Source organism: Danio rerio, chromosome 16, assembly GCF_049306965.1.
Source record: "Danio rerio strain Tuebingen ecotype United States chromosome 16, GRCz12tu, whole genome shotgun sequence".
Classification (NCBI taxonomy): domain Eukaryota; kingdom Metazoa; phylum Chordata; class Actinopteri; order Cypriniformes; family Danionidae; genus Danio; species Danio rerio.
Genome location: NC_133191.1, coordinates 21,643,021 through 21,661,066, shown reverse-complemented (window position 1 = coordinate 21,661,066; position 18,046 = coordinate 21,643,021). Strand labels below are relative to the sequence as shown.

The following is an 18,046-nucleotide window of genomic DNA, read 5'->3' as shown; positions in this document are numbered from 1 at the left end:
TTAAGTACAGGTTATACAGTATATAAACTTGTGAAAGTGTAACAATTCACATTTGCAGTATGTGAAATATGTTGATGTAATTAGTGCTTGGTCAGTTCTAGTTAGGCGTTGGTTTTTTCACTCGGCTTATAGATTTTTTTGTTTTTTGTTCCAGCTTCAGGGGTGTGAACGGCAGCATTGTTTGACTTTATCAGACAACTGAGCTGGTTTATTGGCCTTAAGTGACTTTCAAATCACAGGTGAAATGAAAAGCTGAAAACAGTTTTCTGAGGGCAGCAGACCAATGAGAGAAAGGGGGAGGAGGGTTAGTGAACGGCAGGTGAATTATAAATGATTTCAACACAGGTCATAGTTTAGACTGCGAGAAGCAGCAGTGCATGTGTAGTGGGTAAGAATATAGAGACAAAAAAAAACACAAGATTGTTTTGCTGGATTTTTTTTAAGAAACCCAAGACTTACCTGCGAGTCTCTGGTTGACATTAACACCTGCTGCAGTGGTGAGTTTTTTTCTCATGGAATCAAAAGATTTATCCAATAATGAACAACTGAGTTGCGGACTTTGAAGACAGGCTTCGTTATTTATGATATGAGCCATGTTTTATCTTAATTCAAATATTGTAAATAATGTGCAGCTGATAGATAGATAGATAGATAGATAGATAGATAGATAGATAGATAGATAGATAGATAGATAGATAGATAGATAGATAGATAGATAGATAGACTTTTTGTATAAAATGATTATATGCGGGCAACTTGTATTCAAACAACCTACTACTGATTTAAAAATACATGATTGAATTGTAATAACATTCAGAGTTAGTTATTTAAGTTAACTAAATAAGGGAATTAATATAATTACGGTAATACACTACAAAAAGCTTGTATTAGTTTGTGTATTTACTAACGTGAACTAACAATGAAAAATACATTCTTTATAGTAATTATTTATCTTTGTTAATGTTAGTTAAAGAAAATAAAGCTGTTGATGTTAACTCACAGCACATTAACTAATATTAAAAAGCATGTGTTTGGATTTTACTAATGCATCGGTCAAACTGATTAACAAATGATGTAAAAGCAGGCCTATTGTTCATTAGTTCATGTTAGTTACTAGTACAACATTATTGTAAAATATGACAACTAACGTTAATCGTGTAATCCATGAAAAAAAAAGTCTGATCATTTTAAACGTAATCTAATTACATTGTTATGATTTACAAACCTGATTGCCTGATCCACATCATCAGTCACTTGGTTATGCATAGTAAAAACAATGAAATGTTAACTTTGTTTTTCAGACTGAAGAATTATACAGGATGGCTGACAGACACTTCTGGTGGAAAAGCTTCACCGGAAGGAACAAGAACAACTGTAAAGAAGCCCAGCAAGAATTTGGAAGTTCGGACAAGACAGTAAAACACACAAATGGCGAGAACAAGACTAACAATCTGATCAGCGACGAGAGGTACGATGACTCTCAGCTGGAGCCTTCCTTCAACGAAAACACGTGCCGGAGACACTTGACTGTTTCCCGCTCTGGCCGATACAAGGAGAAGAGAAGAGCGCGGGTCACCATGCGCGAGCACAACTTCTATGAGACGAGCATTGCTGTCGCAAAGTAGATAAGCAGTTTACAACAATAAATGAACAAAACGAACCTGTTTCTAAAGAATTAAGCCGCTACTGTAAGTGTAACGTACGCTTTACCTGGAACGATGCGGCGAGGGCACAGCTTACAGTTTGTTTGGTCTTGTTACGTCATTCGCTTTCAGGACTGAGACAATTTTATGAAGAAAGCCTCATTAAGGTGAAGCCACTTGATTTTCAGTGATGGACAGCACCTGGATATGCTCTAACCTGGATTTGTTTGCTGAAGCCTCTTGGAGATTCAGTTATCAGCGTTGAAATGGAAAGACATATGCACCCAGCAAACACAAAACATTCCCAAAATAGTTCCTATTTGGTTCGCATTTGACCAAAAAACCTGGGAACATTTTTCTGTAGGTTCTTTTTTATTTTTGCCAAACAAAAATCTATCTTCTTTCTGAGGCAATTGTGGTATGTTTTTTGTAACAACTAAAAAAAGAACATACATATAATGTTCAGGTATGGTTAACATATATTTTGGGGACTAATAAATTGTTAGCTGGGTTGATGTATTTATTGTTTGGCTGTTAGCATTTTAGCATCTTATTTATTATTTTAAAAAAGGTATTTTTAATTCAAGATATGCAGCACAGTAGTTTGTTGAGGGGAATTAAGCATTGTTTTACGTTACCAAATATTGCACCTTTGTGGTGTTTTGAAGGTCTAATGGAAGATTATAAGATTATTTAGGATACAATGATCTGCACCGTAGTTTGGGTTTCATGCAAGTTTGTGTTATCCAAAGTTTACCTCCCTGTGTAAAACTTAACCATTGTTTAACTACAAATGATATAAAAAAAACATGGTTAATCCATGGTAAACAACACAAAATAACCATGGGAACTGTGCTATTTGTAAGATGATTTTATAGGTTACTTTTCCTATAAAATCTTGGTTTTAAGGTGTCTTTTTTTATAAAAATTTTGTTTCATTGTTTCAAAAAACAATAACATAAATATGATCATAGAGAGGTGACAATATAAAATAGGCTAGGTGTATAGGCCAAAATCTTATTTAAATCCCCAGCCCATGTTCACGTTTTTAATATAGGAAAGAATAACGTTGTAAGTTGCAATTCAACCGATGGTTTTTGATCAAAGAGACACCGTACAAAGTGATTCAGACTTACACAAACGGAACTGCAACTTTGGCAAATGTTGCAAATGTTTATGTAACCATGTTGAGCCATAGTAAAAGAATGGAATGTTGTTCAACATGACTCTCAGTAAATGTTGCACGCAAATTATAATACACACCAAACCCTAGTCATTTGCATCATCTAGGTGTGTGTTGGTGACTGTCATCTGTTTAAAAAAAGGCCACTTGACTGCATTTCAACAGTGTCTCAGTTTTGTCATTAGTAATGTTTTATATATCTATTAATACAAATGTATGGGTGAATAATCTGTCAAAAAAGAGAACTGACATATGATTACATCAAACATTATTTTGTGTCATGACAGTAAACAGTTTATGGAAGAACTCCCTCTAGTGATGGTGTATAAAACTACATTGTCAGCAGTGATGAGCAGCACAATACTGAAAAAACTTTATTCACAAGAACATTCTTATAGGTTACTCTAGACAAATGGACTTTAACATTTTCAAAATACCATAAACATCATTTATAAATGTTGAGAGACCTCGAACGCACTGCAAGTTTAAAATAAAAGTAGAAAAACATGCAAACAGTAAACATCATCAATTTGACAAGACACACATAGGCAAATTCTCACAACACATGCAAATATAGAAACAGTCTGCAAGTAGTGCAGACCGAAATAGAAATGTGTCCGCTATTAGCTCTAAAAATATACAAACAACAAAGAACCGTATACAACGAGGATGATAAAATAAAAAAAAAATAAAAAAAAATAAATCACCCCTCAGATCTCCACCATTAACTATAAACAGGAAGCAGCAGGGTTTGCACTTTTTGGGGTCCCCAACACATCTCTGATGTGGTCTGCGCTATTTGCAGTGCCTTTCTGTTTTTGCATATGTTAAAATCTCCATGATCGTACATTGTCAATTCGTTAATGTTTGTTTTTTCCCTATTTTTGAGCGTTTTAGATAAATGTTTTCATTTGGGGTGTAACGGATCGCGATAATTCATGATTCGCACAGATCACAATCCAAAATACAGAACAAACATGACACATGGATTAATATTTTTTTTTTTACTGGTAGAATAGACTATCGATCACAGAAAGACTGCCTTCACATCATACAAGTCACATTTATGAAAGCAATTAGGCTTTCCTGTAAATTGTATATTGATGACGGAAGAAGTTCTGTAGGTTATTCGGGATGTGGTGGGTGTTTTCTATCACTATTTGTTTATCCTGCATTAGTGCATTCAGTGTAAGCTGCACATTTAATCAGTAAAAGATCGGGATCTCAACACCCACGCAACATAAGTTATTAATGATGGTGATTTGCATATTAATCTTTTGAATCACTGCATTCAAATTTGAAAAAGCAGTACGCAGAGTCTTTAGTCAATAACACAGGATGACTGGGAGAAAGTTTATAGTTTAGATAAAACCACTGAGGTTTATGGTAAAGATTATAATCACCGTCATATGCATTTACTGTAACTTGACGCTCAAAATGAAAGTTGTAAGCAGCAATTACATTATTTAAACAATAGATGGTGACAACCATTCATTAAAAATAAGCATTTGAATAATTCTTCAAAATTTATCCATTTAGCAATAAAACGTGAAGTTTTATGAGTGAATAAATCAATTATTGAAAATGAGACTTAAAATAAATATGGGTTGTACAAATTATAATGTTAGATTTCTACATTTTGTTATCAGCAACAGTAGTAGTAACAGTGAATTTTTCACAGCAGTAAATATTTTACAATTAATTTTTATTCAGCTGATTATTATTTAATTTTATTATTAATAAAATTACAGATTCTAAGTTCTGTTTGTCAAAACCAAAAGTGTTTTGCAGTACTGTTTTGCAGTATGTAATAAATGGAAAGCAAATTACATTTGTCTCCTCTTTTTGGCTGATCCGAAAAATGGTCCGATCTGTGACGTAAAAACCATTGCGTGATCCGAACCGTGAAATTTGTGATCCGTTACACCAGTGGTTCCCAATCTTTATTTTGGCTGAGACCCCCTTTACCCCAGAAAATATTATAAGCCCCCCATTATTCTTCTAATTGTCCACAGCTAAAAAAAAATAATAATAAAATTACAAATATGACGCCACTCACCACACAGCTTGCTGAGGCCTCCTTGTGGGCCGGAACCCCTGTTGAGAACTGAGGCGTTACACCACTAGTTTTCATAACTTTGACCTCACTTGGCCACTGTAATTGTTGCTTACTTCATTTAGGTCTAAAACAAGCAACACACATATATGATTAAAAAACTAGGCATGGGACGATAACCGTTTTTAAGGTAAACCACAGGTATATCGTTTTTAAGGTATGTATACGATTTTTTTATTTAGGTTTTTTTTTTTTTTTACTTTTAATTTTTTAGGACAACGGTATCTTCAGCAAAAAAGATATCCAAAGATGTAGTTTTAAAAGAAATCAGTGTTTTTAAAACTAGAAGTCAATGATTGATTTGAATTACTTAGCAGTAAACATGTCAGGCTCCAAAATATTTTACATGTTTCTTAAAATAAAATGAATTGTAGTCAATGGGGGGAAAAAGATTTAGTTTTTTTATTCAAAAGTTAAAAAATAATCTATTTTAGAGCAATAATCACAATACCATGAAACTTAGATTTTTTTATCCAAGGTTATCATACCACCAGAATCTTATACCGGACCATGGCTATAAAAAACACGAATAAGGGTATGTTTACATAAAAAAAAAATTATGTACTAAAAGACAAGGGCTCCACATATAGATGACATCGAGTCAGAGTTATCCTTGTTTGTTCACAGAAATTAGCAAAAATTATTATTTTTAAATGCTGTATAATTCATGACAGCCCAGTATATGGCAATGTCACTTAGGGCTTACTCACACTAGGCCAGGGGTGTCCAAAGTCATGCTCCTTCTCACTTTGCATACTTATACTACGCCCTAAAAGTATGTACTTTTTTGAAAAGGAAAAATATATAATTTTGAGTGTATAACAAAAGAGTGTGCAAGCTTTGGGACATAATACTTCCTCGTTGACAGATCATTGTGTTGCTTAGTTATGAGCCCTGTCAATCATCCACCCGTCATCCACATTTCTGTTGTATTTAATTTCCCACCTTATTGAAGAAGCAGCAGCAGGTTAATCTGCCATCCACAAGTCTTTCATGCAGAGAAATCTCCTCAGGTCTTTGGATAATTATGCATTCAGACATTATAGTCCACAAACGTCTTTATACAAGTTCAATATTGTTGTTGCAGATAAAATGTAACACAGAAAATGTGATTTAAATATTTTAAAGTGGGCTAGATATTAATTAAAAGTCATAAAACAACTTTACCGAAGCCTCTCTACTTGACTTGGTCTCGCATGTCCATCATGTTTGTAGTTTGTTTACACTTTTCACCCACGTTTGTAGTTCTAATCAAATTCACGCCTGACGCGCAATGTACTGTGTGTTATTTTAGCAGTAAGAGTATGGACGCTTCTACAATTAAAACTTTAACCGGAAATAGTAAACCATCAGGGAACCTTTAACATACTCTTTTCAACATACTGGTTTAGAACATAATAATTCTATTTTCAAATACTATTTAGGACTGATAGTATGCAAATTGGGACGCAGCATCAGTCTTGGGAGGGCCGGTGTCCTGCAGATTTTAGCTCCAACTTGCCTTAACACACCAAGGATGTTTCTAGAAAGCCTGATAGAAGCTTGATTAGCTAGCCTAGGTGTGTCTAATTAGGATTAGAACTTAACTTTGCAGGACACTGGCCCTCCAGGACAGAGTTTGGACACCCCTGCACTAGGCTATCCAACCCATGCCCAGGCACGTTTCGCAGTTCATTTGACAAGTGTGAATGCTCCAAATCAGGCCCAGGCGTGGTTTAGTTGGCCGGCCCTGGCCCGATTTGAAAGTGTGCCAAAGCATGGTTTGGTTGGGATCAGGTTGGCTTGTAGTGCGAGTTCAAAGTGTGCCTGAATGCCAAACCGAAGACATGACGTCACTTTTAAGGTACTGTATCATGAATTTATTGATCATTCTTACTTTTCAATGAACTTCAACTATAACTTTTACAGTTTAACAAAGATACAAACCCCTCGCTGCACATCAGCTGCACCTTCAGCAAACCTCCTATTACTTGCAGCGCGAGGACTTTCATGAACATTTATGCCCTTTAAAAGTGGTGGAGCTGTTCAGCAAAAGATTTGACTGTGTCACTGCATATCAAACGACTAAAAATAATGCAAAACGATATAACTAAAGCAATCTCTCCTAATCAAGAGCGCTTCTCTTCCTGTTAAACTGAACAGTCGCATCATTGATGGTGTAAGCGTGCTCAGGTTCGGAAGGTAAAGATGCAATAGGGGAAGAGGGGACAACCGTGTTTTAGCACGGCTCAAAGTAAACGTGCCTACTGAGAGTACGCCCTTAGTTCCTAGACACAGTGTATACAGCTCTGTAGTACACTACTGTTGTTTTTTGGTCATACTAGGGCTGGGTGATTAATTGAAAAGTATACAAAATCAACATTCACATCTATTTTTTCCAGGTCACATTTTTAAATTACTTTTCCACGTGTGGAGTCACGTGATCCCCGTTCTGTTTACACTTCTGCGTCTGGCACAGCCTTCACGCAGTCGCATACCCTTCGCCATGATTAACGCCGACCTCTCAAAAAATGTAACCACACGTCACATCAACACATAGCGTAAGCTCTGTCATTGGTCCACTTGGTCGCATTGATGAGTGTGGGCGGCATGGAGAGGGCAAAAGAATAAATAAAATAAATGTTCCTTAATCGTAATAGAGTTAAAATTGAGATTTTAGGCCAAATCGCCTGCCCTAGGTCATCTTTAAATATATCTATAGACAGGATGTAATATGCATGTGCATGATGTCACTGTTTTTAGAAATTTACGTTGTTTTTTTTTTTTTTTTTTTGTTAGGGTTAGGCCTTTTTCTAAAGTTGCATTTTCAGGACTACAAAACATATATAAACAAGTGACAGAAATGCATTAAAGGTTCTGTTTTTAGTTAAAAACCCTGTCATATAAACATCCGCTATAATTAAAAGTTAAATAAAGTTAAAGCAATAGTTCACCCAAAATTGAAAAATCTGTCCTCATTTACTCACACTTAACGTCTGTTTTATTCTCATGAACACGAAAGAAATCATTCTGAGAAATGTTTGAAACTATTGACTTCCATAGTATTTGTTTTTTCTACTATGGGAGGCAGGTAACGATGACAATTTTCACATTTTTATGTGTTGAACAGAAAATAGAAACTCATAAATGTTTGGAAACATTTGAGGGTGAGTAAAAAGGGAGTCAAATTTATTTTTGTAGTGAACTGGCCCTTTAAATTGAGTCAGGCACTTATGGGATAACATTGTCTTTGCTTAAAATTTAAATTCGAACGTTCAAATATTAAAAACTGCTCAAATGTACCTTCTATATCACCTGAGTGTAGATTAAAAAAAAACTAACATAAATTACACACCTGGCTTGTACTGTAGATACAAACACACTTTTGTATATCTTCTGTGGCATGACAAATCTCTGTAGGCAAATACTGGAATCTATTAGAAGGGAAATGTTGTAATGTTTTTGCTGCAGGAGTGTGTAATTACAGTTCATCATGTTGATAAGTGAACTCCCGAGATGATATAAATCCATCTTTGTCTTCATCTTCTTTCTGAAAGATGTCCTCAACCATCACTTCATGATGGGTGTCATTGGCAGCATATCCATGCTTTTCAAACTCTTTGCGCAGGTATTCTTTGACCTGAAACATGCAGAGGTGCAAACAATGTCAATTTTATTTATATAGCATTCTGAAACACAATAAAAAATTGACCAATGTGCTGCAAAATACAAACCACAAGGAGATATAAATAGCTAAAGCAAACAATTCTCTCTAATTAAATGCCAAATCAAACAGGTAAATTTTTAACTTAGATTTACAATCAGACAGAGATTATATAGATCTAATACAGAGGGGCAGAGCATTCCATAAGATAAGACCAGCTACAGCAAAAGTACGGTCACCCCTGCATTTCAGCCTTGGCTTAGGGACATATCTGTCAACCCTCCCGTTTTTCCCAGGATTCTTACATATTTTACACTTCTATTCCGCTAAAGGTATTTTCCCGTATTTTCAATTTCCCAATATGCAACCCATACCGCCGACCCATCAGGGGATGCTCCTTGCTCTTGAATGTGAATCTGTTATGTGCTTTTATTTTAAAACATTAATATAAAAACAGCAGTATTCTCTTCCTTTCCATTACAGGCACAGTTGAGCCTCTTATGCAATCCTCAAAACAGTTAGTTCTTAGTGGACAGGCAATCAGTGCAAAGAGATTAAGACAGTGTGATGTGGTCATGTTTTTTGGTACCGGTTAAAAGCCTTGCAGCATCATTTTGATGTACTGTAAATGGGGTAGGGTTGTCTGACTCTGATACCAAAATATGGCGAGTTACAGTAGTCCAATTTAGAGGTAATAAAAGCATGAATTATTTTTTCACATTTTTTTCTAGATAGAATAGGTTTGACTGTTTTTAAGAGTAGAAGCTGAAAAAAGGAAGACTTGACCACCGAATAGAACCCAGTGGAAGCATATACAGTTGAAGTCAGAATTATTAGCCTCCCTTTGATTTTCTTTTCTTTTTTAGATATCTCCCAAATGATGTTTAACAGAGCAAGGACATTTTCACAGTAGGCCTAATAATATTTTTTCTTCTAAATAATAAGAATAAAAGCAGTTTTTAATAATAAAAAAAAAACATTTTAAGGTCAAAATTATTAGCCCCTTTAAGCTATACATTTATCGATAGAATATGGAACAAACCATCATTATACAATAACTTATTAACCTTTAAATGTAACTAAAGGCTGTATAGAAGTGTCTTGAAAAATATCAAGTCAAATTTTATTTACGGTCATCATAGCAAAGATAAAATAAATCAGTTATTAAAATGAGTTATTAAAACTATTATGTTTAGAATTGTGTTGAAAAAAATCTTCTCTCCAATAAACAGAAATGGGGGGGGGGGGATAAATAGTGGGGCTAATAATTCTGACTTGTAAGGAAAAAAAAAAAGAATGGGGCTAAATTAGATCCATGGGGAACACCACATGTACAAACAGATAGTAGGGGGAAAAGATGAGGACAATGAAAGGGTTGGGTTTTTTGGGTTGAAGCTTTTTTATAGAAGATATGTGCTTAATTGTAGTTACTTTAAGTTAATCTCTTTTGTTTTTAAGCTTGTTGTTGTTATGACTAACCATATACTTTTTATATTATTTTTATTATTCAATATGTTTATAAATGCAAACTGCTTTCCCTCTCTCTCATTTTATCAGCCTCGGGGTTGGGACAGAATGGCACAAATTCAGTTACTATTAGGCCAAGAGTTTAAACATAACTGTTCCCCTTGATTTTTTTTTTTTTTTACTTTATTTTTGCTTCATTTTTTTCTGGTTCAGATTTTAAGTATTTACAGACAAATAAACCGTCAGTAATGAAATTAGTACTAATAAATAGATTACAAACAATAGCGCAAATAAATACAATAGGGAAAGGGAATGAAAGACATTTTGAGTGTCTGTTTTGGCTCTATTACAATACAAATTATCCTAACTACCCTAACTATCATTTACCCTAACCCTAAGTGATAACTAAATCATCGTTTTATAGTAGAGAAAACAAATAGCACAGTCTATGTTTTATGGGTAATATATAACAATCATCAAATGTACAAGGTGACCTATTTTGATATAAAAAATAAGGTTTTACTTGAGAAGTTTTTGATTTTTATGCATTTCAAGGCCTGTAACTATCTAAACATATGTCCAAATTCATTGGGACTAAAAGTGTTTTGGATAAAGCTGATAATTTTACAATAGAAATTGATAATAGCACAATTTCTCCCTTTGTGCGGATCAAGAGTTTGCGTGTCATCTTGGATAGCACGCTCTCATTTGAAGGTCACATCAGTCATATTATGCGTACTGCATATTTCCACCTGCGTCATATTATTCGTCTCACAGCAATCCTCATCTATGCATTAGTTACTTTACGTCTTGACTACTGTCATGCACTTCTCTCTGGGTTTCCTTCTAAACTTCGCCATAAACTTCAACTGGTTGAGAACCATGCAGCTAGTGTCATCTAGTGACTTTTTTCTCTCAGAAAGAAAGTTTCCCTTAAAATGAAATTGTCCCCTCTGCTGCACACAGATCCCCAATCGGCAACACCACCTGATGCTCTTCAGCTTCATGATCAACTCCCGCCTCAATAGTTAACCAGACTGGTTAACAAGCACCAGTTTTGCCTTTAATTTAAATTTTTTTTTTTCAAAATGAACAACCAAATTTCTGTGGTAAAGTAATTGCCATTCTACTATGCTGCTGAAGAGTAGGTGATGTTTGCAGCATGTCGCTCAAAGATTATGTAAAAGTCACATGTAATCCTACATAACCGTCCACACTGCGGTTGCATTGCAGAACATCAGATCTGTGTCTGATTTAATACTACCTATGAAAATGACACAAATCAGAACAAAAAAAAAATCAGATTCTATGTGGTCTAGGCTGTTCACACACTCATTACTTGAGTCACATGAGGGGGAAAAAAATCTGATTCGTGCCACATTTGGCAGCATTGTGAATGAAGGTCAGTATAAGTTTTTGATGGTATGATAACGTCAAATAAAAATTTCAGTTTCACATTATTGCGATTACTGCTCTAAAATAAGTACTTTTAAAATGTTTTAGCAAGAAACAACATTTTTTTCCACATTTAACCCAATATACAGTATTTCATTTTAGAATTTTTCAATTTACAATTCACATTTATAATATTTTGGAACAGTAAATATGTCAGGCTAAATAATTAAAACAATTCATTGACTTCTGCTAGGTTCATTACTTACAAAACACAGATTTTTTAATAAAAATAAAAACCTTATGAACAATATAACAGAATTTTTTTTGCAGTTTTATAACCTTGACTTTTACAAACCACGGTAAACGTTAAAGCCGGTTATCCTCCCATGACTAATTATTGCCCTATTACACTTTATGCATACAGTTACGGTAATAATTAATTGCCCTCCTGAATTATTAGCCATCATGTATGTTTTTCCCCAACTTTTGATGAGCAGAGAGAAGATTTTTTATACACATTTCTAAACATAATAATTTCTGATAACTGATTTATTTAATCTTTTCCATGATGACAGTACATAATATTCTACTGGATATTTTTCAAGATACTAGTATTCACAGTGCAATTGCAGTGCAATTTAAAGGCTTAACAAGGCTTATCAGGTGACTAGAAATGCTAGGGTAATTAGGCAAATCATTGTATAACAGGGGCTAATATTGCTTAAGAGGGCTAATAATATTGACCTTTAAAAGCAGTTTTTATTTTTTTTAAACAATTTTGTGTAGCCAAAAAATTACAAATACAACTTTCTCCTAAAGAAAAAAATATTATCAGACATACTGTGAAATATTCCTTGCCCTGTTAAACCTTCCTTCATTTATCCTTTGGCTTTTCATTTTAATTATTCAGGAGGCGCCCCAGCAGAATGAAACGCCAACTTATCCAGCATATGTTTTACGTAATAGATACCCTTCCAGCTGCAACCCAGCACTGGGAAACATCCATACACACTCATTCACACACATACACTACTGCCAAATTAGCTTATTCAATTCACCTGTACCAAATGTCTTTGGACTATGGGGGAAACCAGAGCACCTGGAGGAAACCCACACACACACAGGGAGAACATGCAAACTCCACACAGAAATGCCAACTGACCCAGCCAGGACTCAAACCAGAGACTTTCTTGCTGTGAGGGGACAGTGCTAACCACTGAACCACCATATTTCCTTGTGTTGAATCATTTGGGAAATGCTTGGGGAAAAAAAAAATAAATAAATAAAAATCACAGAAGCTAATCATACACAGGGGGCTAATATTTTTCACTTCAACGGTTTTCATGCATTACCCCAATGAACCTAAAATGATAAATTCTTTTTCTTTATATATATATATATATATATATATATATATATATATATATATATATATATATATATATATATATATATATATATATATATATAATAGAGCCGTTGAATCCTTCTGATGAAACTCTATTCATATTGAAAAATACACTACTGGTCAAAAGTTTGGGGTCAGTTTTTTATTTATTTATTTTTTATATTAAATGTATTTAATAATATTAAAAAAAAAAGTTGGCGGTTCATACTGCTGTGGCGACCCCTGATTACTAAAAGGACTAAGCATGAAAATGAATGAATTAATTTAAATAAAATTATTCTGTACATCAAGGCGGTATTTATTAAATGTAAAAATATATATTTATTAAATTTTTATGTATTACTTATTGTATGTAGTTTCAAATGAAATTACCACTCCAGTCATTATTGCTTTTATTACAATCACCATTATTATTATTAATAATAATAATAATAATAATAATTTATATTTGACTGAATTTTGAGGATCTTTAAGTCACTGGAATTATTAATGAATTATTTTTAATGAAATGAAACTATTTTTGAACAGATATTTTATATTGCAGTAACATTTTACAATTTTACAATTTGAATTGTATTTTTAATAAAATACATGCAGCCTTGGTGAGCAGCAGAAGCTGATTTTAAAACATTTAAAAATCCTACTGACCCCAAACTTTTGACTAGTGTATATCAGAAAAAAATAAACATTGCAATGACATTTTGTTTTCCAAGTTGTGAACACAAATAACAATATAATACATTACTATTATGAAATTTGATGAAGAACTGTATCTGATTAAATAAATAGCCTGCAAACCTCAGCTTTGGAAAGTTTCCAGTCATCATTGAGGTCCATTTCCTGGAAGGACTCATGTGACCTGGGTCCGTTTCGGATCTCTATGATCTCTATATCAAATATCAGAGTGCTTTCTGGAGGGATTTTACCTGAGGAAAGCCGAAACAATGGTCAACAGTCAAAATAATCTGAGCTCTAAATTCAGTGTTTTTGCACTGTCACTGACATTAGAGACGATGAAAACAACTGCTTTCTTAAAATGATAGTTCAAACTATATTATTTACTCACTATTTTACTCAACCTCAAGTGTTTCAAACCAGTTTCTTTCTTCTGATAAACACAAAATAAAATATTTTCAAGAAAGCTGAGAAACTGAAAGCACTGACTTCCAAAGTAACAATGATCGTGGAAGTCAATAATAACAGCTTTCTTCAAAATATCTTTTATGTTAAGCAGAAAAAAAATCATAAAGGGGGAGTACACTACCTGAAAAAAACATCTTGTTGTAAGAGCAACAATTAATAACTTGAATTCTAGTTGATCATTTGGAAAAGTAGCAGAAGTTAGATTTTTCTGATGAATCATCTGTTGAACTGAATTTTAATCATCACAAATACAGCAGAAGACCTACTGGAACCTGCATGAACCCAAGATTCTTACAAAAATCAGTCAAGTTTGGTGAACAAAAATCATGGTTTGGGGTTATATTTAGCCTAGGGATGTGAAAGAGATCTGCAAAGTGGATGGCAACATCAACAGCCTGAGGTATCCAGACATTTGTGCTGCCCATTACATTACAAACCACAGGAGAGGGCAAATTCATCAGCAGGTTAGCACTCCTCATACTTTAGTCTCCACATTAAAGTTACTGAAAGCAAAGAAGGTCAAGGTGTTCGAGGAATAGCCAGCCCAGTCTTCAGACATGAACATTATTAAGCATGTCTGGGATAAGATGAAATAGGAGGCATTAAAGATGAATCCAAAGAATCTTGATGAACTCTAGAAGTCCTGCTAGAACACTTTCTTTACCATTCCATATGACTCTATAAGTTATTTGAGTCATTGCAGAGATGTATAGATGCTCCTCTAAGCTCATGGGAGTCATGCACAATATGAATTCTTTTTCCACTGCACCATGACTTTATATTCTATACTATACAATATTTCTGTTAAGTGACAAGACTTTTGTTCAAGCAAAGTCAGTCTGTTCTTATTAAATAAAAAATAAATAATAAATAATCAAAGTGTTATGACTTAAATTGATATATATATATATATATATATATATATATATATATATATATATATATATATATATGCAAGAGGGATTAATTAATGCTCCATTTATCGTTTAATTGTCATAAAGTGAATTTACCTTGGCATTTATATATGCTGTTTTGCTTTAAGAACAGTTTTCCTATGATGCTTAGCGCTACTGAAAGCGCTCCTGTAACCATTGCAACTGACTCAGTGTGAGAGAGTGAGTGTGTGTTCGGAGTTTCGCTCCTGCTTCAGTATACAAAAAACTTTAGTAAACAGTTCATTTTTCGTCTAAACAAAGTTTTCCAGTCGTCATTATTGCTGCTAGATGAAAAGACAGAACACAAAGCATGAACTTATTTTATTTTGGTAAAATAAACGTAATCTAGAGGCCTTTAATATTAGCTTGTTTCTTATACCAAACTATCAATAATAGAAGTCAAGTTATTATTTGTTATTGCTAAAACTTGAATAGTTGACAACATCTTTGGCAGGTAATGCACATGAAGACAGAATGGTCATTTTTGGGTGAACTATAACATGAATTTTGATACCACACCTTTGCCCTCTTTTCCATATGCAAGAGCTGGAGGGATGGTCAGTTTCCTCTTCTCTCCTGCACACATGTTTTGAAGACCCTTATCCCAGCCCTTGATCACCTCTCGGATCCCCAACGTGAACCAGACAGGGTTTTTGTCTCCTTGATGGCGGCTGCCAACAGTAAGATGTGAACTGAAGGTTAGAGGCTTGCATATTTGACTTGTTTGAGCTGGCAGCTGCACTTTGGAATATGATGGATGGTTTCTCTCTGGTCATTATCTGATCCAAAATAGACTAATTTGGATAAGCAACACAATGGCTAAAGGTGGTCAAACTGGTTTTTGGGTTTTGGCCGGTGGTCATAGATACTGGCTAGAAACTATGCACATGTATAAAAAAAAAAAAAAAAAAAAACGAAAACATAGCAGTTAAATGGAATTGTGTATTTACTGGAAAAGTAATAAATGCTTTTTGACAATTAATTTAGGCATTCTTTTTTTTTTTTAAAGTATTTTGAGATTATTTTGGCTTAGAAGAGATGCAAAAAGAAGAAGCTTTATATTATCTGAATAAGATTTTTAAGTTATTTAAGAGATGACAAAAAATGATAAACATTTTGTGTTCTTGCATCAATTTTTTAAGTAATAGAATGAATCTTGAATGCTTTAAGATCCTCAAAATACACATCATTATTTTACTTATATTTCACATAATAGTTACATAATATTACTTTTAGTTACAATAATTACATAATATTACTTTTTATGCCATTAAGTAGCATTACTTTTCTTGTCTTACATTCAGACTTTGGACCTGTATGGAACACTATTAGTAGAGTTGCACAATATAACATTTCAGCATCAATATCAAATTGTGATCATTTACAATAGTCCCACAGCAGAACATGCAATGTTGAGTCAAGATTATAATTTATCATTTAAATGTGTTTTTGACTGTATGAGGGTTAAAAACATTTAGGCATAACAGATTGTATAATTTCTAACTAATTGTTTCTATAATGAAGATTATGCAGGATTACTTTACATTTGATCATTTGGTTACCATATACCGGAATACAGTTAGGCTCATTATAAAGCAATTAAACAGTAAAAGTTTATATTCATTTGTATCTTTTTATATTTACCTATGCCTGTAGATTGTTAATTAGATTTTATGCAGATGCACTGCCCTACAGAACCATCCCAATCAATCTAGAATTATACATTCTTTACAAATAGATATTCAAGACATCTGGTGAAATTGAATTCAAATATTGCAGAATAACAAAATATCACAATGTTAAATGTTTCCAATATCATGCAGGCCTATTAGTTATCAGCATTCTTCTTGTAAACCTATCTATGAAATTATATTAGTGTCCGAGACTGAATTTATATGCATGTCTACTTCATCTATAAGCGAATGTTAATAAATTAAATAATTCATTATTTTTTGTTTATTTTTTATTATTTAAAGCTTTTTATAATGAAGCTATGTGTGTGTTTCATTAATCTGGACTGTTTTTGTGAAATCATGATTTATTAATTCAAAATAATTGAGATATTTCCTATTCATTTCAATAATGTTAAAGCTTACATAAAGTAAATACAGACAGTTATTTTCTTTTTGTTGTTCATGTGTAACTAATTTGAAATTTCGAAGATGATGGCTATTACATTTTATCAGTGAGAAGTTGCTTACAAGACATGCAAAATGTTTTTTTAAGATTTCACCTGGAATGAAACATTGTGCCGTTACTCTCCAGAAAGCCATCGTAGTGAACCAGAAGAATATCCCCGTATTTGGATTTACGATGACAAAGGAAAGGTTTGTATAAAACTTCTATTTTCACCTCAGGCTCCGGAAGTTTTGCTCCATGCACGTAAAAGAAAAATGCAGAAAAGATGCATGTCCACAACTCTGGAATCATCTTAATATGAAGAACAGTTTGACACTTTCTAACTACTCGACTAATGTTTCATGTACAAAAAAAGTTCTGAAAAACTTCCCAAACTACAAGTTGCCCTGCCACAGCTACGTGGCAAGCGAAATTTCTTCAGGGGGTCTTAAATCTTTCCCAAAGTAGTGATGTCTGACTCGTAAGCGAGTCGATCTTCTGAGTCGACTCAATGAATCTGAACTCTTGGACCGAGCAGTGCAATCAAGGCTGTTCAGCGTTTACATCTAGAACGGTTTATGACCGGATGTATTATTTATAAACCTACCTGAAACTTATTAAAACGTAAATAAACGCAAATTACTATTATTAAAAGCTAATTATTTGCAATAAGTGTAATTTTATTGTTCGTAAAATACAAATTATATATTTAAGTTAGTTTTTAATACTTGAACTTGTGACTTTAATAAATACTCGCACAATAAGTCGCTTTGATTATTAAAAAACTGAAAAATAATAAAAAGCACGTGTGCCACGTTGAAGTAAAACGCTTTTTTGAGACATTCTGTTCAAAAGAACCGACTCACGTAATGAAGCGAGCATCAAATCACACTCCCAAATTCCAATGCAAAAAAAATTACACCCCAAAACCAAAACGTTGTTTTCTTATTGGTCTGCTTTCTTTTAAGCCACTCCTTATCTGCTAATAATCGATA

The 18,046-nt window shown here is 33.6% G+C and overlaps 1 protein-coding gene and 1 long non-coding RNA gene across 2 annotated transcripts; one reads left to right on the top strand and one right to left on the bottom strand.

The window, feature by feature from the left end:
• The first annotated feature begins 355 nt into the window (after positions 1-355).
• si:dkeyp-86h10.3 lies at positions 356-4,655 on the top strand. Its single transcript, XR_222347.6, has 2 exons — positions 356-497; positions 1,302-4,655. It is a non-coding gene; the product is annotated as a si:dkeyp-86h10.3 (long non-coding RNA).
• Positions 4,656-7,696: 3,041 nt separating this feature from the next.
• On the bottom strand, positions 7,697-17,471 carry fkbp14 (FKBP prolyl isomerase 14). Its single transcript, NM_001003471.1, is given in 4 exon segments — positions 7,697-8,561; positions 13,654-13,781; positions 15,453-15,604; positions 17,167-17,471. Coding segments are annotated over 4 exon segments (636 nt in total). The 5' UTR covers positions 17,364-17,471; the 3' UTR covers positions 7,697-8,402.
• Between the last annotated feature and the right edge of the window lie 575 nt (positions 17,472-18,046).